At 40.4% G+C, this 25,787-nt stretch overlaps 1 protein-coding gene across 2 annotated transcripts; it reads left to right on the top strand.

Moving 5' to 3' along the window:
* The first annotated feature begins 3,221 nt into the window (after positions 1 to 3,221).
* Positions 3,222 to 22,523, top strand: KCNA3 (potassium voltage-gated channel subfamily A member 3). 2 transcript variants are annotated; one of them, XM_088799483.1, is made up of 2 exons: positions 3,222 to 6,765; positions 21,778 to 22,523. In XM_088799483.1, the coding sequence occupies exon 1, from the start codon at positions 3,431 to 3,433 to the stop codon at positions 5,150 to 5,152; it is 1,722 nt and encodes a 573-aa protein (XP_088655609.1). In that variant the 5' UTR covers positions 3,222 to 3,430; the 3' UTR covers positions 5,153 to 6,765; positions 21,778 to 22,523. The 2 variants fall into 2 exon arrangements, with proteins under 2 accessions (XP_088655609.1, XP_088655610.1); XM_088799484.1 differs by lacking the exon at positions 21,778 to 22,523 and adding an exon at positions 15,936 to 21,721 and having other exon boundaries at positions 3,222 to 5,661.
* Positions 22,524 to 25,787: the final 3,264 nt, after the last annotated feature.

The raw sequence follows: 25,787 nt of genomic DNA, 5'->3' as shown, positions 1-25,787 counted from the left end.
AATCTGGAGGAAGAGTGTTTCAGGCAGGGGGGAGAGCAAGTACAAAGACCCTGAGGTAGGAACTAGCTTGGTATGATTGAGACACAGTAAGGCAGCCAACTTGGCTGGAATAGACCAAATAAGTCACAGGGTGTCTTGTGACATTTCTGGTACTATTGTCTGGTTTTATTAATACTGGTGTGAAGATTTTCATGGATTTGTAGCCTATCTTCCCAATTCCTTGTAAGCCTATTGAAGGTAAGGTCTATGTTCAAACTTCATATTCCCACGGTACCTAGAACAATGCGTTGCACATAGTAGGTGGTCTTTCTCCATTCGTTCATCTGTAATTAATCAGTGGTGATCTCTAGGCCTGCCTTATCCCACTCGCAAACACTTCTGAGTAAATTTCAGAGCTGTTGACCACCTGGAAAACCACTGGCGAGCTATTTCTAGCACTAATGTGCTAAGAAACTCAAGCTATATCCAGAGTAACAGAGAAAGCTCACACACCAAGATTTACCCTTGCTGTTTGCAAACCTGATGGTTCAACTTAGGCTATAATACTGAAGAGTGCAAAGGGAGGCAATTCTGCACATGCTTGGAGAAGCTGCTGGCTTTGCCACAGTTCTGTGCTTAAACATTACAATAATATTATTATTATCCCACAGGGGTGTCGTGGGGATTAATGAGACATTTGCAAGTCACTTTGAGATACTCCATTGGGGGTACTAAATAAATGGTATGTGTTCCCCCTGAAGTGCCATTTTTGACATTGATTTGTTGTGATGGGTTCTGCTGTCCAACAGGGCTGGAATTCTCCCACCAACTCATTTCCTATAAACAATAGACTAGCGGTTGGAAGGTGGTGATTTTCAGTTAAAATAAATATGAAGTGAAGTGAACTAGTCAGCAATCAGAAGCAAATAGGCTGCTGTTAGGAATCTAGTATTTATTAAGCACTCACGGTGATCAACATCAAAAGCTTCACAGTGTGATACAGTAGAGAGAACACTGGCCTTGGAAATGGTCCAAGATTTCAGGCCCAGCTCTGCCACTAACTAGCTGTGTGAACTTGAAGAAATTGCTAAACTTCTCTGGCCCCTCAAATATAAAGTAAGGGCTGTCCTAAGGAGCTCATAATCAGTCTTCCAGATAAGGCAAAATACATGAAAGGAACGGGAATAGTCATTTCTGAAGGAGAGATACTTCGCAGCGGGGGAAAGCTTGTGACCATCCATCACAGGGCCGTCGTCTGTTCTGGTCTTCCTTGCCATTGATTAATATTAATTTCAGTACTAATTCCTGCAAATGGGGAAATAAATCACATTCTAAGTCAGACACAGAAGTGCCTGAAACATTGGGTCTTTTAAAAATAGGGTCTTTGCCTTTCTATGGGCCATCCTTGCAGCAAGCCGTCTTATTCTTAGATTTAAATATATGAATAATTGATTATACTGCTACCCTAAGCACCAGCTCAAAAACAGTGTCCTGGTTTTGTGAGAACGTTTTACATGGTTCCCCACTTTTACCGTCTTGCAATATATGTTACTGCCTGCAGAACCCAGCGCTGACCTGGAGGCGAAGTGGAAGATAGAAGGAGAGTAAATAACACGGGTGCTTGTTGTAGCCAGAAGTGGCACAGCTGGAAACCCTGTGGAATAACCCAGTAATGTCTGTACTGTAAGCCCAGCTTCCCCTCACTCCTCATTCCAGCAACCCCAGTGGTTCTGGGCTCAGAAAGAAATGTTGACATCCCACAGCAGAGAGACATTCGAAGAATCACTGACGGAGATCAATTCAACAAACGTACTGAGTTGCAACTGCTCATCAGTCACTTGGGTAGTTGTTAGGAACATAAACCGAGTAAGACCTAGACTCTGCCCTTGTGAATCCGAGGGTTGGGAATGGTGGTGGCAAGCCATGACCACAAATCACTCTTACTTCAAGTCCAATTGCCAGCTAAGGTATGGCGGCTGAGGGAGTTGTCTAGACGACAGTTCCTCTTTTGGAAATGATTTCAACCATACAACAGAAAACCCATGTTTAAACCTGGGGTTAACTAAATTAGTGTTGCTAAAATGTCTGGAAACAGAAATTGGGCTCAAAGGGACCACAACAATTTGGAGAAATAGTTTAAGTTCAAGGGGAATAAATGTAAGTTATCATCTTCAGGCCCAAATCAAGCAACAGAGATACAAGTTGTGAAATGAATGTTCTCCCAGTTAGACCACTAGAACATGGCAAATCTACCACAAGGCTAGCAGTGGAACATTAAGCAGAGGGTGTCTCTCTCTCTCTCTCTCTCTCTCTCTCTCTCTCTCTCTCTATATATATATATATATATATATATATATATATATATTTATATTTATATTTATATTTATATTTATATTTATATTTATATTTATATTTATATTTATTTATTTTATTTATTTTTTCTTTCCACGAAAGAGATGTGACTTTGCGTTTCCATTTTCCTCTTATTTCCCCACTGACAGGAATTTGCACTGAAAAGACCAAGGTTGCCCTCGCTAATCCCAACCAGCAACGCGGTCCTTGGTTCTTCCCAATGGATGGAATCTCAGCTATGGAAGTTAATGTGAACTATTCACTATGGAAGCAAAGTCCCTGAGTGTCTTTAATGACCCATTTTCTTCAGTCTTCGGGTGCGAAACGCATCAGCACCCATGCTCCCTGCGGCTTCTCAGTTAGAGCCCTCCCGGCCTGGCGGTCTTCCACCCTCACGTGGGCTCAAGATGCTGGCCGCAGACTTGCCTCTTTTCCAGGGCGCCCACCTGGACTGCCGCCCTCTCCCTGGACATGGCTGCCGGCCCGGGGCACGTCCCCATCCTCCCTCCTCGCCTGCCTCCACCTGCTGGCCCCTCAGCGGCGCCCAGGCCCGCCCAGGGCGAGAAGGCCCGGCGCTCGCTGGGCTGCGGTGCGGATCCAGGACCGCTGGAGAAGCCCCGCGACTGGGACGTGGCCTCGCGGGTCGGGGGAGTGGGGCACTAACACGAAGCTGGCCGAGCCCAGGGACGAGGGCTCAGGGCCCGATTCCCGGAGGGCCGGCTGAGCGGGGCGAAGCTTCCTGGGGGACAGCCAGGTGCAAAACGAGGGTGCACGGGTGGACTCAGCGGGGCCAGGAGGGCGGCAGGGAAGGGCGTGGCCGGGCGCGCGCCCGCGCGGGGGGCGGGGACCCCGAGGGACCGCGGAGGGCAGGCGGGCGCGCGCGCGGGGAGGGCGCGGAGGGAAGGCAGGAGCGGGCGGAGGCGGCGCCTCTGCGGAGGAGCCCGCGGGCCGCGCCACAGACAGGCAGAGCCCGCCCGCGGCGGCTGTGGCGGCAGCGGCAGCAACAGGCGGCGGGCCCGGCTCCCGGGCGGAGGCGCGCAGGGGCGGGGAGCGAGAGGAGGAGCCCCGCGGCCCCGCGCCGCCGCCTGGTCCCCGCCGCATGGACGAACACCTCAGCCTGCTGAGCTCGCCGCCGCCAGCCTCCGCCCGCCACCGCGCCCACCCTTCCCAGCGCCCCGCCGGCGGCAGCTGCGGTGGCGGCACCCACACCCTGGTGAACCCGGGTTACGCCGAGCCCGCCGCAGGCCCCGAGCTGCCGCCCGACATGACGGTGGTGTCCGGGGACCACCTGCTGGAGCCGGAGGCGGCCGACGGCGGCGGGGACCCGCCTCAGGGCGGCGGGGACCGCTACGAGCCGCTGCCGCCCGCGCTGCCGGACGCCGGCGAGCAGGACTGCTGCGGGGAGCGCGTGGTGATCAACATCTCGGGGCTGCGCTTCGAGACGCAGCTCAAGACCCTCTGCCAGTTCCCGGAGACGCTGCTGGGCGACCCCAAGCGGCGCATGCGGTACTTCGACCCGCTCCGCAACGAGTACTTCTTTGACCGCAACCGGCCCAGCTTCGACGCCATCCTTTACTACTACCAGTCCGGGGGGCGCATCCGCCGGCCCGTGAACGTGCCCATCGACATCTTCTCCGAGGAGATCCGCTTCTACCAGCTGGGCGAGGAGGCCATGGAGAAGTTCCGCGAGGACGAGGGCTTCCTGCGGGAGGAGGAGCGGCCGCTGCCCCGCCGCGACTTCCAGCGCCAGGTGTGGCTGCTCTTCGAGTACCCGGAGAGCTCCGGGCCGGCCCGGGGCATCGCCATCGTGTCCGTGCTCGTCATCCTCATCTCCATCGTCATCTTCTGCCTGGAGACGCTGCCCGAGTTCCGCGACGAGAAGGACTACCCTGCCACGCCGTCGCAGGAGCTGTCGGAGCCGGCCGGCAACAGCACGTCGGGCGCCCCCGCCGGCGCCTCCAGCTTCTCCGATCCCTTCTTCGTGGTGGAGACTCTGTGCATCATCTGGTTCTCCTTTGAGCTGCTGGTGCGGTTCTTCGCCTGCCCCAGCAAAGCCACCTTCTCGCGAAATATCATGAACCTCATAGACATCGTGGCCATCATCCCTTATTTCATCACCCTGGGCACCGAGCTGGCCGAGCGACAGGGCAATGGACAGCAAGCCATGTCCCTGGCCATCCTGAGGGTCATCCGGCTGGTGCGCGTCTTCCGCATCTTCAAGCTCTCCCGCCATTCCAAGGGGCTGCAGATCCTGGGGCAGACGCTGAAGGCGTCCATGCGGGAGCTGGGGCTGCTCATCTTCTTCCTCTTTATCGGGGTGATCCTTTTCTCCAGCGCCGTCTACTTTGCCGAGGCAGACGACCCCACTTCAGGTTTCAGCAGTATCCCGGATGCCTTCTGGTGGGCAGTGGTAACCATGACGACAGTAGGTTACGGGGATATGCACCCAGTGACCATAGGGGGCAAGATTGTGGGGTCACTCTGTGCCATCGCTGGCGTCTTGACCATTGCTTTGCCAGTGCCTGTGATTGTCTCCAACTTCAATTACTTCTACCACCGGGAGACAGAGGGGGAAGAGCAAGCCCAGTACATGCACGTGGGAAGCTGCCAGCACCTCTCCTCTTCAGCCGAGGAGCTCCGCAAAGCAAGGAGTAACTCGACTCTGAGTAAGTCGGAGTATATGGTGATCGAAGAGGGGGGTATGAACCATAGCACGTTCCCCCAGACCCCTTTCAAAACGGGCAATTCCACTGCCACCTGCACCGCGAACAATAACCCCAACTCCTGTGTCAACATCAAAAAGATATTTACCGATGTTTAATATATGATACAAGTGACATTCTGTGCTCTGTTTTGTGTGACCCGTGCCTCCTTGGTCTGTGTATGCTCCTGTTTTATACTTTTCCAGACCATCCATCAAGGAAAGGACATGAGGAAGTGGAAAGCACACTTCATTCTCCCTCCCTACTGCTTCATACTGAAACAGCTGTCTGTTTTTGCAAGTGGGCTGCATTCTCTCAGCTCTCCTTTTTCTCCCTCTCAATATTGCAAAGGACAAACTTACTTTAAACTTGATTTCTAGTACACGCCCTATTTTAAAAAAAAGAACAAAAAAACCTTGTACATCCTGGGAGGAAATGAAACTAAAGAAGTTACAGTAACTGTTTAATTTCAGAATTAAAAGCTAGCTGTTTCTTTACTAAGTAAAGCAGGCACATACTTAAAATGATGCTTCAATTTGATGGACCCTTCAACAGTATTGGATATTTACTTGCCTACCCAATGGATATGTGGATGGAAAGTCTGATCAAAACGATTTATAAATCCACCGTAAGTTTATTGGGTTTTTCACTGGAATTTCTATTTGGAACCCTCCGTTCCAGAAGTTTAAGGATCTCTACAACTTTGAACAAAGGGAAATGCCCTAGATGTCCTGATCTGACTAACTCAGTTAAGTCTGGGGCATGTTAGGCATTTCGAAAGTATTAGACTAACAGATTCCTGTGCAGTTCTCTGTGTGTGTGTCTGTGTGTTTGCCGGCCAACATCTATCAAAGTCTGGAAACAGATGTTTTCAGTGCTGCTGAGAGAAAAAAAAATTTTTTCTTAATGCATTTGAGAGATAAGCTGCAGTATCGCAAGATTAAAGTGGCAGACACTCTTTCCAGCGGAAGTTACTAATTCGGACCTGACTGATGCAGTTCCCATAGCAACCCATGTTTCCTGGGAAACCCGTAAAAGGTTGTCATGGCATCTCCTGCTCTCTAGCCCCACCCCCTAGCCCTTGCCGTTTCCACAGTAACCTTTCCAGATGGTTCCTACTTACACGATTTCATAAGGAAAACCACTGTTTGAATAAACCGCACAAATAAAGTTAATTCTGAGAGTCCAAGATGGTGAAATGAATCACAAAATGCGTGTATTTACCACACACACACACACAAATCATTGCTATCATCCCATAATGACTGAATCGAGAAGGAAAGTATCTTCTTTGGAATGTTAGATATACACCACAATCAGGCATGATTTGAATTAAATGCCAGTAATTGGGCAATAATTTCAAAAGATGCTTCTTTACTGTTTTCTTTTCACCAAAGAGTTTCAAGCCAACAAATGAAATTAAAAAGCAAATATAAAACTGTTCTGTACATAAGCGAATGAGAGATTCAATGTACCTGAAACATTCTTACAAGGGAGCCTTCAGACTTCCTCTATATATAAAAAAAAAAAATCCAGATGCTGCAACAGCACTGTCATCATTACAGCACTTGAAACGCTAAATAAACTTGAAAAATATGAAGGATGCACGTTTGTAACTGAGGGAATTGCAGACAATCAATAAAAAGGAGGGACGGGAAGTAACCAAATCTTGGGGAAATGCCTGGAAGTTTCAGCCATGTGCCAGGGGTTGCCAGAAGACAGACAGAATCAGGTGAGCACGGTGTGAGTTACTGAGCACTTCCTTTTTGTACAGGAAAGCAGGGAAATGCCGTTTATGTCTAGGTTGGTGATACTTGCAAAACCAATAGTTTTATATGAATTGCCTGCTACCGGTAGGTGCCTTTTGAAGATCATTTAGAACACCTTCTCCATTTGATTTCCATGTTGCTAACTGTCTTGGTTTCCATTGTTTGTTGCAAAAGGATGAAAACAAGTCCTTGCTCTTCAGCATGTCTTTCACCCAAACTGAGCTGAAAATGATTCCATTCCTTTTACTAACCCACTTGGCTTCTGAAAAACCTGTTTCCCCTTAAATGGAAAGGATAAAATACAGAAGCTACTGCTGTTAGATTATTCCCATTTTAATTTACATTATTATTTGGTAGTATGCAATAGTACAATGCTTTGACACAAAAAAATGGTTACAACTGCAATGAGGGTAATATTTTCTTTTAACAATCATTTTATTTTATGTACATTATATAAATTATACATTATACATTTTCCACAATTGCTTTTTGGTCTTGATAGGTTATAACTATTCTATCCTAGAGTAAATGAGAGTAAACCTGTTTTAAAGCTCAAAAAATATTTTCAGGTAGTCAGAAGTCTTACTTTCTTATTTGTGCATTTGACAGTGAAAAAATGATTAATAATATAAGAGGAAGAAGAGGAAGGGAAAGACAAAAATAGAGACAGGATATCTATATACCTGGTAATAAGGTCATGGGTCTTAATCTATGTGTATTGAAATAGGACCCCTTTATCCAGTTTTCTTTGCTACTTATTTGGTTTGCTTTTAACATTGGTTTACCTTCTGAGCAAATTTTGGTATTCTTAATGAGCAGAAATTCTTTTTATAACCCATTTTGGTGGTTATATGTCAGACACACTATAGTAAGAACATAAGAATAATTTTTGTATCTGTTCTTAAAAGGTCTTAAAAATGAACAAAGTGCAGTGACAGTTTTATTCACATTTATTCAGAAGATGTAGGGACCCTGATGAGTTCCGTAAGTAATATATGGCTGTGCCATACTTTTGGAATTGTATGGTCATTAAATAAGAGTAATATGCAGGAGAACTTTTTTTTTAGTCCATTGACATATGGCTTTGAGTCCTGAGTTTGAGGCAGTACACCTGCTTCTAGTTGCCATTATTGTAAGCTCCTTAAAGGATATCAGTTCTGTGTCTTGGCAGAATTTTGGATATGAGTACCTAGCATAGAACGTAGCATCTTACATGTATTTAATGCATATCTGATGCGTGAATGGCAATGATCTTACATTAATGTTATTTTCAGGCTTTTAATGAAGTGGTTTAAAGAATAAGCTCTTCAATCATATTGCCAGGTGTATGACCTTGAGCAAATTACTCAACCTCTCTGTGCCTCAGTTTCCTTATTTGTAAAATGAGGATAATAAATAATACCTTATAGGGTTGTTGTGACTATTAAACGTTAATACAGGTATAACACTTAGGAAAGGTAATTGCATGACATGCAGCAGAGATTTGGCTAAGAGATTACATTATTATTGTGATCATTACTCATAAGCATTGATTAGTAATATTGAGCTTTGTGAATGATTCAAAATGTACAAATAATCAGTGTCTTCCTGTTTACTTTTTACATAACAATAATAATTACCATTTATTAAGAGTCAATCATGTTCTTGACACGTCTCCACTTTGCAAGGTAAGTGGTATTAACCCCACATTAGGAGGGTAAAAATAAATGGTTAAGGTTAAGTGATTTCCCTAAGATGTCATAGCCAGCAAGAGACCCAGCTATAATTTAAAGCCAAGGCATTCTGGCCTCAAATCCCATGTTCCTTTTATTGGGTGACTTGAAAGAGATTGAGAAAATGAATTTCTTATGCTTTTAGGTTTGACTTTTCAGCCCGTGTTACTAATGAATGAATTCCTGTACAGAACATATCTCCAGAAACCTATTTCATTCTCTATACTGAAAATTAACCCTTTTCTAGTCATAGGGATCAAATACAAGTTATTTAAATCTGATGAAGAGATTGACTTTTCCAGTAATAAAAGATTATTTTCTTATATGATTGATTTATTTGGATTTAATGTTATACTCAGAAACTATAATGAGTCACAGTAGTGATGCCTGCTCGGATAATGGATATTTTTCAGTTTTAAGATTAATTTCCTATTTTCATATGTTTTCATCTACAATAGGTGATAGCATTATGCAAATTGTTATTTTTCCATCTCCTTATACTTCGCTTAGGTTACCAGAAAGCCATGTTAGAAAGTGGTGTAAACATTTTGACTCTCCCTCATGAAGAAGGGGGAAATTACTTAGAACAAAAGGATTGAAAGCAGGAGATTGCCAGTTCATTGAAATTTGTGGCATTATTGCCTTATAAAAGCATCTGTCTTCAAAACAACATTAGAATATAATTTTGTCCCCACGTCATAGCTGTAGCTCCTTCTCTAAGGTCCAAAATCATTTAGAAAAATGAAAATGGATAATGATTTGGGCTTAGAGAAAAATGCTAATGAGTCTAAGTTAACATTGGCCAGTCAGCTTCGCCAAACCACAGACTTGACTACTGCTGAGCTCAATTGCAGGTCTTGGATGTTGAAAGGTATACTCTTATATACATAGCTCTGTGTGTACAAGAGATTCGTGGGAGGAAGTGTGACTGGATCAGTGCACGTCCATCTACAGCCTGGGGAAAATCTATATACCCTACAGCTGGTAAATCCAGAGATAAAAATAATAACTGTTATTATTTTATTTATTTTATGGTGCTTTACACTGATGGACCAAATTTAGATACCCACCAACTGTGGTACAATAATGACAAACAGTTATATATAAGAGGAAGTGTTGTAGTCTTTATTTCTAAACTTTAAAATTTCGGAATTGAAATTTTAAATGCACAGTAGGAAGAAATTGAAAGTTATGGTTTGTTGACGTAAAACTTGTTATTTACTCCCTTGGCAGACAACATACTCAAGTAATTGCTTTGCTGATAGTATATTAATTCAATATATATAATATCTACCAACAGTCTATTTCTTGGAGAACCATAACTATAATTTACTGACTTCTATACATTTAAAATTTCAACGTTTTCTACAGCTTCTTCCACGTCCTTCCCACCTCTCAGCTGTGGGTAGAAGTGATAAGCCCTCCCACTCAGAAATGCAAAGAAGCCCATGTGCCCCCCAGTCTGAAGACTTATGGAAACTGTGAGATAGAGGTGAGGAGCATACAAATGGGGAAGAGGAGATTTAGGGCTTGCATTTTAGGGTGGGCTTTTGTTCTTTCTGTTTTGTATTTGACCTTTTAAACTAAGGAGGGTAAAACCATTGCTTCTGCACTACTAATGTCCTGTATTTTGTTTGGGCAATTTTGGGTATCTTAATGAAATCACTTGTTTTGTTATAACCTGCAGGGAGTGGTTGATAACCTTTGAGAGAGGGCAAATCAGAGGCGGCAGAAAGAAGGGAGGGAAAGGCATGCAGAGCCCAGACCTTACTATTATGACTCAGCTCCCTAATCTCCTGCCAACAAATGGCCACTGTTATAGCATATATGATAATTGTATTCTTTCGATGCTCATACTCACCCTGAAACATAATTTATATGATTCAAACAGGTTCGCAAGTTTTCAAATATTTGTCTTTGTTTTCGATGATGCTGTAAACTGCTTTTGTCTTTGACAAAAAGAAAAAACATTTTTCAAAGAAACATTTTCATGGTTTTTCTCTCTTTTCTTTTTTGTACTCGATGTGTTTTTCCTTACATTTCAAATTTGGCACCATTAACCATCAAACGCATTAAAGAAGAGATCGGGGTTAAAATGCTCCACCGTTTTTTTGGGAGCCATTTTATTATTGTTGCAACCTGAACGGTGCAGAATAGGAACTCTGGCCTGAAAAGTAAATTTGGGATTCTGGTTGTTAGTAAGATAGCACTTAAATTAACAACAACAACAAATGTTTCATCATGTCTGAAGACTATTGTGCATGTAGGGCCCTGACTTCGCAGACCCAGGGTTCATCCCCCCAGTATGATGGTAGGGAGTGAAGGGTAGAACTGGTCCTTCTTCCTAGTCCATCCAGGGAGCCCCAACCTCACCTTCACCCCCACCATCAGAGCACAAAGGCTCTTGGGAATCTCTGTTGAGATTCGAATGAAAGTTAGCAGTGTACCTATGGGTTTTATGTCTGTCAGCACTGCTATTTCACTTGTTTTTCAGTAAGTTTATTTTCAACTCCCGTTCTTTATGGAAATTCTCTCTGACTCCTAAGGTTCTGATTTGTATGCATTTACACATGTTCCTTAAATGAAAAAAATATGATTTAATTTGGAAGAAAAGCCCTGCTTGAGTCTAGTCTTCACATAGCAGCCAGAGGGATCCTTTTAAAACACTGTCAGATCGTGTCACTTCCCTGTGGCAAAACCCCCACTGGGCTCCCCATTTCACACAGAACACACACTAAAGGACTTACAGTGGCCTGCGAAGCCCTGCGGGATACAGCCCCTGTGTACCCTTCTGACCTCACTTCTGACTCCTCCCACGCTGGCTGCCTTGCTTTTTCTCACACACACCAGGTGTGTGCCCTCTCAGGTCTGTGTACTTGCTGTCCCCTGTCTGGCTGCTCTGACATCTGCATGGCTCACTCCATCACTTCTTTAGGTGTCACCATCTCAGGGAAGCTTTCCCTGGACACTCTATTTAAAATTGCAGCCCCCACAGCACTCCCTGTATTCTTTCTCTGCTTTATTTTCTCCTCTAACGTATTAGATAGTTTACTTCCTTTGTTTATTGTTGGTCTTCCTTTCCCTTCCATGAGGATAAGGATTTTTGTCTGTTCGTTGGTTCTGTATCCAAGCCCTGGGATATTACCTGGAATAAAGTTGGTGCTTAATAAGTGTTTATTTGGAAGGGTGAGAGGAAGGAAATAGCATTCCAACTTGAGTGTTTGAAAACGAGACAAAATTGCCATGTTGTGTATCTATGCTTCATTGTATCACTGTGAGGCTTATTTGTACTTATTTATACAGTGATTCACTGGAGAAGACTGCCATTGAGTAAAACATGCTGCAGAAGGTTTTCCCCACAAAGTACTGTCCAAGCTTGGGGGTGGGATCCCTTAATATAAATCATTTAAATATAGCATTATATGAGATATCACTCCTAATCTCCATGGGTCCCTGGAAGTTAGAATACTTCTCAGAGACCATATTTCCTGCCTGATATGGGTAGCTAACAGAATGCTGTTTGTTAATGATACCCAATACATACATATTGACTGGCTCGTGTAGCCAAGCAAAAATGTACTGTGGTATCTCCGGACTTGCCTGTCTAGCAGACATACTAAGAAACTTCCAAATAAGTTCAGTCTTGGTTTCGGTTAATGGTGAGTCCTTACATATCCATGGGGTCTTCATTACTACAGAAGCTGATTGAACAAGGCTTTGGAGAGTTCCCCAGTGAATCACCATAAACAATTACATTACCATAGATATGGCCTTACTGGATAAAAAAAATGATTTCTTTTACAAAATAACCAAATTTTTAATGTAATTGTCCACTTACAGAATTTCAAAAAATCGGCTATTTTTTGAAGTGCTTTTTTCATATGTGAAAGCAGATGGGGACATTGAATCCATGAAAAATAAGAGCAGATTCTTGGAGTGACTTGTGTAATGGCAAAACTTAGGCCACTTCTACATACAATAGGTGGGAGGCACCAGTAGCATAACTAGGTATTGGGAAATTCCACGTGGCTTTGAAACACCAGCATGTGTAAGATGGAATTACTGAGACTAATTAAAGCATTGATATAAATGTGTGCTGCAGCTATTGCCATGATTTTCGGTAATATTGTAACAGATGCACCTTCTTCTACAGTAGGATATGGGGATTGCCCTGCTACAAAGAGACATTCCCCTTGTGAATTTTCTCCTTTCCCTGGATTTTTCAACCAGCCCAGAGGTTGATCTGGCTGTTGCCTCTAAACATCCAAGTGGCACAATTTCCTTACCATATTAAAGAAAATGAATATATGTGCTTGAGATTACATGCGTAGACCAGTAGAAGTTAGAAACTCTTGCCTTCCATCATTTTATATAATTAAGCCCACGTAGGACAGAGATCATTTCTGTCTTCTGAGGACACATCATTAGGACACAAAATAGAGAATTGAAATGAATAATGTTTGTTTATTATTTTTCTTTCTTCTGGGTTTAGTTGAGGAATTATACCTTTTTCTGTTATTTAACTCAATATGGGTTTTACTGGATTTTCTATTATCACCTGGTGTAGAAGGTATTAGATATTTAAGAGGGAGCCTCACACTCCATTACATTTTCTATTTGCCTCATGTATGACTAGGACAAACATATCAGATATTCACTAATGCATTACTTCTATAAGAAATTATAATAAAATCATGTTATACAAGGGTGTGACTTTATGTCAGATTTCAGAATGCAACTAAAACCCACAGACAGAAATAATTTGTCCAGGTAAGCACTGGGCTTGGCTTGCTTTAAACCTAGATTCTATAAATCTTTTACCTGCAAATATTTGAACTGTTTTCAGAAGATCAATTTATTTTATGAGGTAACTATGTGAATTGAGGATATTTATTATTAGTAGATCTAAATACTGCTTAAAGTAGTATTGATTACAGCTCATAGCTCATTTTCCTATGACTTTCCAGATTTTTGACAAAGCCCACGTCTTAACACATTACCCACTTTAATTACTGAGTGAGTTTAAACTTTTTTTTGTTTGTTTTTTTTTGTTGTTTTTTTGTTTTTGTTTGTTTGGATTTTTAAAAAAAACACACCAAAAAACAAAAAAAAACAAAAAAAAAACAACTTTTTTTTGGCTTGCCAAGAGTACATAATTTCCAAGAAGCCAACCAGAACTATACATAATTGAGTAAGAAATCTATCTGGTCCATGGGGCTAATTCATTACGATTTAGTTGGCAGAATTTATAGAACTTGCTGGTATGCAGCCAACTCTAAGTTATTTAATAGATGTCACAATATAAACACATGAAAACAAAGTTCCCGTAAAACTACATTATAAATGATTTCAGCCCCTTCCTTATCATCAAATACAAGTTAGTGAGGCTAACAGTTAAATAACATGGGTTTCTGTACCTCTTTCATTTAGGCCTTGGTGGAGGTATTAATTACTTCTTCACAAACTTAACAATTGCAGAAATTTGGCTGTTCTTTTTTTCTTGTGTTATATTTTAGAACATCTATATGGCCAAATGTCTTCCATTATGGATCATGCTTTTTTATTATACTTCCTTTCTGTCTTCCTGTAGAGTTGATTTTAATACTTAAGGCAATGTCCATCCTTCTAAGCCTGTCAACCCATTTCTTAGCCACTGATAGAAGCATTATGATTACTGTTCAAGCGTCACTTTTATTTTTTGTTTCTATTAAATTGCAACTACACCTACAGCCAAACTATACCATGCTTATTTAATAATCCCAAGAGCCTTGAGACATGTACTGACACACGAGGTTAAAAAAAAAGGCCAATCCCTTATATAAAAAGGATGTGACAGGAACACGACAAAAATAGCGTAACAGAACCATCTCAAGACACCAAGGCTGCAGTAGCACTGAGCAGAGCTAGGCACTTCGGAAATAAAATGGATGCTAGGCTCTTCACATTCCTTGTAATTTCTTGTCATTAGTAGTTGTGAGTAGCTATTAGACCATTATACTTTTCAAACTCTCCTAATGCAAATTAAACATAGTGTGATGCAAGAATATACTTTTGCTTTTTGATCAAAGATGAGTGTTAAGAAGTTTTATTTTCCATGAAGGCTGATCAAGTGTAATCCTGGTCAATAAGGAAAACTTCAGTCGCTGGATGCCCAGCACACACTAGACATACAACATTTACACGAGTGAGTGAGTAATTCTTCCTTAAAAACCACACTCCAATTTCAGGTCACTGGATTTGAGACATCGGCTAAAACCAGGAGTATATATGGGAACCAGTCTTCTCTAGATATTTTGATAGATAATATTTGCATATTGAAACCTGGAGCTGGGTTCAGCATTTTCTACTGTTGTCTTTTTAATAGTTAGTAAATCTCTAGAGTACATCAATCTAATGCTTGCATATCCATTTACTCATTCAACATGTATTTACTGAGTAGCTCTTATGTGATAGGGATTTAGTTATTCACTTAACATATAAAGTGTCTACTATATGCCAGACATCATTCTCGTTTCTGGCTGTAGCCGTGACCAAGACAGCCGTGCTGCCTTATGCTATTCTTAAGAAATACGTCCATGTCAGGTGTGTGTGTGTGTGTGTGTGTGTGTGTGTGTGTGTGCGTGTGTGTGTGTGTGTGTGTATGTATATGGGTCCTTTTTGTTTTTTGTTTTTGTTTTTTTATAGTCGAGAGAGGAGAGCATTAAACCATGCAATTTTATTTTCTGGTTTTCTACAGACCTTAGTCAAGTGGTTATTGATGTCTTAATTTGTGATTTCTTAAAGTGGTACATAACTCTGCAGAGTTCATGTTTTAAAGGATCAACAGATTTGAAAGTTATTTGTAATGACAAGACAAAGTATAGCCTCCCCCCCTCCCTCTCCCTTGCTACCCCTCAAGCCCTCTCCATCCCCACCCCCCCATAACACTTATCTGAACATGGGATTTCTATTCACTTCAAAAGGGTTCTTATCTTAGATTACCACAGTAGGATATACAGCCAGAAAAGAAACAAACCCTTGGAAACACATTGAGAAAATTGATATATTTTTTTTTTTTCTAAAAAACAGTAGACACTCAGAACCTTTCAGATGATTTTAAAGATGAAGATAGATTTTCCTGTTCAAAAAGCAAACAATCACATTGGTTTGGACTACATTTGGAGGTCGTTATTAGTAAGGGAAAAAAAAGTTCATAATTTCAGCATACTCGGACACTTTTCCTAACTTAGAAATGAAAATCATTTAATGTGTAGGTAATACATTTAGAAAACTAAATTGCTTGACCTTCTCAGGGTAACAGTAAGAAAAATATCCAACGTTTTGAAAAGTATAATGGATTGCCTATTTTACGTTACTGTAAGGTCTATGATTTTTTAAAAAGTAAATGTACAGTAAATTATTGTGTTTACTCTGTCCAACAGATATCTGAAGAGCCCCACAGAAAGCACTGTCCAACTGCACTAACTGTAGGAAGCTCATTCTTTAATTGCCCAGCTCAAGAATGCAGTGTTGGTCCTTTCGCCGATAGGTGGTGATCTGTCTGCCAGCACATATTTTTGTTTCAGTTGACATTAAATAACATGTCTCTAACAAATGCTTTATATCAAGAAAACAGCTCTGAAGCTGGAGGAGTCTCTTCAAATTGTATACAGTATAAAAAATGCCAATCAAGAGATATAGAAGAACGTTAAAAAATAGTAGGCTATTGTTTCGACCTTTTGACATTGTGATGAAATCTAATGATCCAAAAACTAATCAGTATTGCTGATAAAGAAAACCTAAAAGTTTGTTTCCAACAAGCCAACTATTACTGTTTTCTCCTTTCAGTTGACTACCGGACTCTATTTATCATGAGATAATGTCATCTTCTGTGTTCTGGGTTATGTGCAACTTTGTGAAGGTGTGTTTTGTACCAAAGGCTCCCATACGTAAGGTAGATTAGCCCATTTGCACGTGAATAAATGAAGTCTACACTGTGCCCCATGAGTGGTATTAAAGACAGACTTGCCTAAAAGAAATGTGCCTTGCTTGATTAGCCATTCTTTTATTTTTTAATTCAAAAATTATAGATTTGCAACTTAGTCTTGTAGGCAGGTTAGAGCTGAGCTTAACTTTAAAAAAGTGTATTAGTACTAACTATATGTTTAAGTTGTCTAGCTTAACTAAAATTTAACATTCAGTTATAGTTTTCCACATTTCATATATGATGTACTCATTCAATTTAGTTTTCATGCAGTGTTTGCTATGGCGAGACAAAGCGTATTCTTAAAGATATATACAGTATTTCATCTAATGTTTCTAGAATGTCCTTCAAAATTGTATGTGTAATTGACTCATTTTATATTTTTATATTATTTTAGAAATGAAACTTTTTTCAATAAAAAAAGCAAAGTTTTCGTTGGAAAAGAGATTTAGGAGGTCATGAAGATGATTTCCCATTTGGAGACATTTCACTTCTGTGCCATTATTGATGTATTTACTGTGACATTTCAGCAGAATGGTAGCTATTTGTATATTATTTAATAAGCCTTATGGAAAGTCAAACTGTGAACTTTTAGTATAAAGAAGACTTTTCTCATTTCCGTATTTTATTTTCAAAAATACCTGAGCAAATGCATAAATAACCAGTCTCCCGTTATTCAAATGCATAAGAAAGCTAAGTTATAATAAGAGCACTTTTTAATTACTATCAAAATATTTTGGTAGCAAAGCCAAGATTATAATACTGTGTGAGGTCCTATGGAAGGAAATAAGGTGATGAATTTCATTGTTAATATATAAGAATCAGTAACTGCCACAACCTTATATTTGCAGCAAAACAGGTGAATAGGAGGTAAAATCCATGTAACTTTCTTTGAGGCAATGTCTTTAGTGAATTTCTGCTGGTAGTTTCTCTGTGGTCAAAACTTTGAGACCAGATCACTCTAGGAAAAAGTGAAGTAAAAGAGTGACAGTGACCTCAGATTTGAGCTACGTGAACCTCCAATCTGGATGATTTGTAGTTAAAGTAAAATATAACCACCACCGCATTTTCCTTCTGTGTTAGCCCGTGTAGTAGAGACAGTGGCCCAGAGAATAGTCCGTGCATCCCAGCCACCTTCATACTCATGACTGATGGTCACAGCCTGGTCAGCAGTAAAAGTCATTCACTTGAGCTACTGGGATGTTTGACACAAATCAACCAGCTGTCCTGTGGGAGGTCTTAGACATACAGATGTTCCGGTAAGGATCTGTAGGTGTTACAAAAATAGACAGGAACTACCTTCATAAAACACCAGGGACCCAGCTTAAAGCATTAGCATGTATTTAATATTATATCTGTTATTTTGACAGGCTACACTTTCAAATAAGGACAAAACCCGGACTTTTGCTATGAAAACACAGCGTGGTAACAGATGAGTAAGCTGTCATATCCCATCTAGTTCACTTGAGTGGGTAGTAAAAATAGTATCGTTGTAGATATCAGGAGACCAGAATTCTTACCGACTTTCTACCTGTCAGAGCCTAGATCAGTCACTTAGCATTGCTACCCTAGGCTTCAGTTTCCTGAATTGCAAAATAGTTGTGCTGGGTTAAATAACCCCCAAAGCCCTTCTCCAGCCCCAAATCCTCATTGCACACATGTGAAAAGGCTTTGAAGAATACTGATGTACTCAGATTTTCTTATGTATTTCTGAAGGAAAGAATAAATTAAAATAAGACTGAAGCTTTGAAAGCATTGTAAATAGGTCATTCTTCAAATTCATTGTGAGAAGAGGAAATACGATTTTTTTTTCTCCTGTGAGAACTGACACGGGTCTATAATGGGATCATGAAAAGGTAGAAAAATCACTCTGTGGAACGGAAACAGATGAATGGAACAGCTGGAAAAGAGGGAGGTGATTTGCTAAATTTAATTAGCGTTAAGGTGATTTGAAATGGGATACGAAATGCTAAAACAGTCCTAGAGTTTTACTGCACCCTCAGCAGTATGATCCTGGGAGTAGGGGAAGGTGGGGAAAGGTTGGAGGGATAGTGTTTGCCTTATGATCTTTCGATTCCTTTTGCACAAGAAGCAGTTTGGTAGAACTAAGCTCGTGTGCGTTCGTGCTGGCTCTGCCAACGATTCTCATGGGCCCTAGGAAAGTCCCTTCAACCTCTCTGAGCCCCAGTTGCTTCATCCATACCGTGAAGACTTTGAGTTTAGTAATCTGTATCTTTCTTTACATCTTTCAAAATTCTCTAACGTTTCCAGATTTGTTGAACTAAATGCGCACAGGTGTACATTGCTCTCCTCCCGTCACTGAGATACCACGTATCTCTACTGTGACTGAACAGACTGCAAATTCAAATGTTCCTATTTCTAACCTTGCTAATTGACCTCAGCAAGATGTAAAAATGTAAACCTTACTTTTAATGTTGACCATGTTGTATTTATTATGATTTTGCATTTCATCTTTGAATGTCGACTTAGTTCTCTAAACAACACGTCCATTCAACTGAACTTTCTATTTAAATTTTTGTAGTTTAATAAACACTTACAAAATCAGAATTAAATATATTTTGCTTATCAATGAACTGTAACTGACTGTAAGGTGCATTTTTGTCACATTAAAAGATTAATGCCCTTTTTGTCCCAGAAGCAACAATGGCTATAATTTAAAATAACATTCACAAAATTTTGCCAATTTCCGTGAATACAAAAGAGGCCTGATAGAGCCATATTGTAATTAATTTTGCTCAGGAGTGAGAAATAAAATTCAGGGATAACCCAAACGCTTTAGTGGGTTTGACTTTAGTGGACAGTTGGAAAAAGAAGGGTTATAGGTTTTGCACAACATAGATAAGAGATAATTGTATCCACTGAAAAATAAGAGTATATTCTGGTTGCTGGTTTTATGGTGGAAGGAGATTATAATAGAAAGATGCTAAAATATGGACACTAAGGAAATTGTTAAAATGATAGCAGTCCATTTGAATAATACAGAACTATTTTGTCATACTGAGATTATTTGTCCAGTTTAATCTTATATCCTTCCATTCAGAAAAGGGGACCGTTTTTTAAGGCCTCTATCATAATAGGAAATAGGTATTTTGACTAATGGAGCAATTCATTAAAACATTTAATCTGATCATTTTGGTTTTGTGAATCTGAATTTTCACTTTAGATGTAATTGAATCTCTTGTGTATTAGTGTTAGTGATCTTTGTGAGAAGTAATTTTATCCATTTTTTAAAAGTTGGTCAAATTTGCTAAATGGTGATTCTAGCATATTGTGTTAATAATGTATCTTGCAACTATTTGTGAACTGACCATACTAAGACAAACCATAGTAGAATCTTTTCTGGTAAATTGTTTCCATGATACTATCTCTTAATGCTGGGTTTAGGGGTTGGGGGGATTAAGTATTTAGTTTGCTTAAAGCTGTCAAAGTGTTTTTCCTAAATGCCATAAAATTGTATGGTTATAAACCAAATAGGAATATCCTCTTTTGTTTTTCAATTTTAAGGGCACCGTATAGAGCATTTTTGGAACTACCCCATAAAATGGTGTAATTTTTGTTTAAAAGTTCCTACATATCTATACAAGGGAAAGCAAACAGTGTGTGTAGTATTTCTATGTAATATGCTCAATGTAAGAATCCATATTTGAAATCTTATACAGATAGATAGCAATTATGCAGATGCCAGAATAACAAATACAACACTTGAATTTCTTCATAGAGATGTCTCATATTTGTTTATTATCTCATACTTTGCAAAGATCATTCACATTTTATTTAATCTTTAAAATACCCATATGAAGTACTAATACCATGCGAAGTTTAGAGATCGAACAAACAAGGTTTAAAAAGATGAAGAGACTTGTCCAAGATCGTATGGCCGGCAAATGGGTCTAAATCTTGTGTTCTTTGCACTATTCACCTTCTGTCGTGTTATTTTTTTCCTATCACTGCCATTAATTATCTTTAAACACTTTGGCTAAAATGTCATTCTAAATGATACACTGGGACATTGTAGGGTTTGTCTACAAAGCATGGTTGCTGTTATTGTTAGAGCTTTTTAGGTATTTCCTAAGTGTCATCCTCCCACAGCGTGACAGACAACCATTTTCCATCTAAAAGATATTAAGTCCACACACCCTGACCCCAGACACTCAATCCATATCATGTCAAAGTGCTAGACTGAAAAAAATGATCTTCACTCATCTTCTTTCTAATTTTGATTTTTAAAAATCCATCTGATTTGTGCACAGTTGAAGGAAGCAATAATCAACCCAAAAAACTGCAGCCATTTTGATTCAGAGAAAACAGATGGTCAAACCCACCAGAAGTAATAACTTTTCAGCCAATTGTTCCTCATCACGTGGATTCTATGACCAGGGAGGACAGGGAAGAGGGTTGGGTAGAAAAACTGTCTTTGTTTTACGATAACTCATTCTTTCCTGTACCTATTCAAAAAGAATTAGTTATCAAGTATTAGGTAACAGTATTATTAACAGTAGTCATCGATCAAATATATGGTAAAGTTTACCCACATATTTTAAAATCCACTTAAGTAGTTTCCCACATAAAATTAAAATGTGATGACTGCCCAATGTGGATATGGAGAACATTTAGTTTTAATCCATGACATAATGCTATATTTTCATTCTTTTTTCAAACAACATATAGACACTGTTACTGCTTTCCCTTGTAAATCAACAGTCTGTGATACATTCTGTACTTTTAATGACTAGCAACGCAATGTTACTGTGAATAAGTAAATGGAACATATGCTATATTATATGAAAATTTAAAATTTTCTAACCTTAAATTTAGTTCTTCTCATCAAACAGAAGTCAAACAACTATTATTTTGTATGAAATAATCATTCTTAAACAACGACATAATAACAAATACTGGAATTATGAATTAAATGTAACATCAAACATATTTTATATTTGTTTCTATATTTTCTTTTGACATTGAATTATGTTCATGTATCACATATTAATGTAAAGTTAAAATAAATTCGTATGCCACGTTTTCTGATGTTCTTGTCATAATAATTTCAGGCCTTCTGTTAAGTAAATATCAAGTAAATACCTGTGAGTTGATTATGTGATATTTTCATCTGATCCATTTTTTAAATTTGTCATTGGATTTATAGTGTTTTCATTGCAAATGTTATGCACAGAATTCAATAAAATACCCCAAAAAAATTCTGTTACTCATATTAATAATTAGTTCCAAATTCTCTCTCTCTCTCTCTCTCTCTCTCTCATTTTTTGTTTTTGCAAAAGAGGAAACATCAAAAGGTGGGCTATTGTCAACATCTCAAGCATCACCTACCGTCAGATTGGCTCCGCAGACAGTTACGTGTTGTCTCACGTAACGAAGGTGAACACTCCTGTACATTACACTCAGCAAGTCTTTTGGATGCGAACGTTGCCTAGATTTCTTCCATTGCTTCTTATCGTACACTGTTGAGGGCCCAGAAATGTCTCAAGGAAGAAAAAAATCTTATTTGTAATAAGTCTCTGCCTTTATCCTTGTGTCAGTTAGACAAGCAAATTGTGGCAAAGCAAATATGTTATTTCATCCACGCATATGTATTGAACATCACTTGTGCGCTGCCCTGTTCCAAGCACCGTGGGGGGGGGAAGCGGGGAGGGGACGAAGGTGACTAGGAAGGTGACCCCGCTCTCAGAGAACTTCAAGTCTAATGGGTGATGTACAGACATTCCTGAGCTTGTAGGGTGGGAGGCTCACTATTTAGATTCAGAGCAGTCAAATGTTAACTAAGGACATCTTGTTTTCCTATGTATTCTCTATAAAGCGCCGATATTTTTTGCTCCATGATACACTATAATTTCTTATAATCAGCCTTTACATACACATAGGGTTTTTTTCAGTCTTTAACAAATATTTATTGTCAAGACACTGGGAATACCGTGAACCAGACACACAACTGCCCTGCACTCAGAGTGTATGTGTGATCTAGCAGAGGAAACAGACATTCATCAAATAATAAATAAACATAAAATCACCATAGTGTAATTGTTCTTCATGAAAAGGGCTTCAATAGTGCTGGGAGAGCACATATTATACTAGGAGGAATGTGATTGAAGGAAGGAATGCGTTTTTATCAGTTTCAGGTGTACAAAACAACATAGTGATTAGACATTTATTTACACCTGTCGTGCGGGGCGGCCTGCGGGGCCTCTGGTCCCGCTCCCCACATAAGAACGCAGGACATGGTGAAGCCAAAAGGAACACCCACGGAGCCATAGGTAGGGGAGTCACACCACTATATTCTCGCTGGTGGCTGGGTTGGAGACACAGGAAGCAGGAACCACACGATCCGCAATCAGCTGTGCTAACTGCAATCCGCTCTTGCAGGCTCAGCCACCATCTTCTTGCTAGCCCCCATTTGCTGCTAGCGTAGTCACAGCAGTTATATTAGTGGCCAATGGCTCACTGGTTACAGCTGATGGCCAACTAGCCACAGCTGATGGCCATCCAATCACAGTTGATGGCCATTTACTACCTGAACCAGCACCTTTCCACGTGATGCCGAGAGCCTGGAAACTGCACTCCTGGCTCTGTCCCCACAACACCCCTCACAGGTGATAACCCCAACAAGTCTATGCCATCTGACGGGTACATAGATATTACAACACCATTGAATATATTCCCTATGCTGTGCTTTATATCCTGTGACTATATATTTTTTTATTATAGTCGACATTCAATATTATTTTAGATCAGTTCCAGGTGGACAGCATAGTGGTCAGGCATTTATAGAATTTATGACGTGATCCCCCCAATAAGTCTAGTACCCATCTGACACTATACATAGTTTTTACAATATTATTGACTATATTTCCCACACTGTATTTCACTTCCCTGTGACTATTTTGTAACCACCAATTTCTGCTTCCTACTCTCTTCATCTTTCTCACCCATTCCTGCAACCACCTCCCCGTCAAGCAATCATCAGTTTGTTCTCTGACACACCCGTTATTCTTATTTTGTGCTTAGCAATGTGATCTTAAATTTCTTTTCCTGATAGCAGCTAGTTACTCAAATGTGTCTGTGCTTTTGGAATGTCAACAAATGCGACATCAACAGAACAGAGGCCCTCGAGTTTCCATCTGGAATTTTACTCTGTGTGTGTGTGTCTGTGTGTGTGTTAAGTGCAGAGTTAGGCTGCCTTACACATGTAGTAATTAGCTATTAGACAAAAGAACAAAACATTTCTCTAAGCCTCCTGTTGAAATAAGAAATAACTGTTTTTAAGCTTTCTGGTCGTGCAGCTTTGGTGGTGGACTCCATGGGACATAATTTGTATTTCATTTTAAGGAACCAAATCGGTAAGTCTCTTGTGAACATCTACAGAGTGAATTAAGCAATGCAATTTGTTTCCCAGAGATTACAGATTATCGTCTTTGAACCATGCCTCCATCAGAGAGAATTCTCATTTTTCCGCTGGACTTCAGCAGAAACAAAAAAGTACATAATGCCGTGTTTCCCTGAAAGTAAGACCTAGCCAGACCATCAGCTCTAATGCATCTTTTGGAGCAAAAATTAATTTAAGACCCGGTCTTATTTTCGGGGAAACACGGTGATTGCTGCACACCTCTGATGGGTGAGAACCCAGTCAATCCTCAGTTCACTTTTCTGTCCTTTCTTTTGTATTATGTATTACAATCAATAGTGTGCTTTTCTCTGTCTTGGGTCCATTTATCAGGTATTTATAACTACCATTCATCACAGCCAACATAGTTTACATTATTAGCTTATGTTAGTCCTTGTTGTTCTGTCTAAAAGATACCGGTTAACTTGAGTCATGGTTGAGCCAAATGAAGAACTAAATCCTCCGGGGACAACACTGTCCTTTAAAATTTAAGGTCAGTGAAGTCATTGTTTAGGAAAGGAAGCCACAAGAGGAGGAACAAAGAAAATCACCCAGAAATCTGATTTCAAAATGCACAATTGACAAGAAAATGAGTCAATGTGACACCGTCTCTCACCCGTGTCTGGTCCAATTTGGCATAATGGATGCTTCTGGATGAAGACGGAGGGCGCAAATTGACTCACAGGGACGGTCTCATTAACCTTCACAATGTCAGTGAGAAGCGGGTGCCAGGTAGTATCAGTTTAATTTATACCCATTATGCCAGCCATGAAAACAGACAGTTATTTCCACATCGTCTGAATCTAAACGCAATCAAGTATTGCATGATGGTAGTTCGTCAGAGGGCCTGGTAGGAATCCGGAAGCTGGGCTAGAAGACGGTAAATATACCGTATGTCTTCAGTTTTCATTTATCTCTATAGAGAAGCTGAGGAACTCTGCAGAAGCAAACGCTTGTGTTGTCTTTTGATTTGTGGCAATGGAGATGGAAACAATTAGGAGAGAAGGGGGGAAGCAGCGTTGGTCATGTGGATGCGAATTCTTGAGGCAGAGTTAATTGTTGCCTTCTAATTTCTGGAGGCAATTTATAAAGCTGTTTGAACTTTCTGTGTCCTAGTCTCGAGAAAGTAATGAGGTTTTTTTTTATTTTACTATGCTTCTCCCTCCAGGCACTTTCTGTGCCGGCGGGAAATGCCCTATATCAGTCAGGCCAAGTTCTCAACATGTGTAGCAGCCAAGAAGGAACCTGGCAGATGCTACTCCAGGGCCTTGCCATATATGCACCTATAGTTAGACAGGATTACACAGCTCCACGGGGCACACGGTACAGGCAACCCACATTCTCAGGATGCCTCGGATATACATTAATAAGGCCGTGCAGTGGTACTGTGCTTTACAAGATTTATAATACTTTAAGTACACACACACACACACACACACACACACACACACACAGTGCCAAAAAAATGTGTACACGTTTTAAGAAAGGAAAAAACTATTCAAATTGTAACACTCAATATATACCAATAAAAAAAGATGAATACAAGTCACATTTGACTTCTGCAATTACAAGAGGTGCTCAAAGTGGTTCCCATCAGCGTCCAGACACTTCTGATTACGGCGAACTACTGCTTGAGCCACGTTGACCAAAGTGTCCATTTGCATACATTTTCTTGGCATCCGCAGTGAAAAAGTGAAAAGGCAATGCTGTAAAATCTGTAATCTGTAAAATAGACAGAGAAGCTGATATCACACAGTTTTTACAAATGAAGAAACTGGATGTACAATCATGCAGTTTGGTGAAGGTCAGGGTGGTCAGTCAATTTCAGAAGGTGACTAGAAGGCAAGGTTTTCGGACTCTTGATCGGAAGTTCTTTTTGCACGGCCACATTCC

Source organism: Rhinolophus sinicus, chromosome 7, assembly GCF_057876585.1.
Source record: "Rhinolophus sinicus isolate RSI-liver-muscle chromosome 7, RSI-T2T, whole genome shotgun sequence".
NCBI lineage: Eukaryota > Metazoa > Chordata > Mammalia > Chiroptera > Rhinolophidae > Rhinolophus > Rhinolophus sinicus.
The sequence above is the reverse complement of the archived record's forward strand: the minus strand, read 5'-3'. Positions and strand labels throughout refer to the sequence as shown.

Coding starts and splice junctions, on each gene's coding strand:
- KCNA3 (XM_088799483.1), top strand. CDS start 3,431: ATGGACGAACACCTCAGCCTGCTGAGCTCGCCGCCGCCAGCCTCCGCC.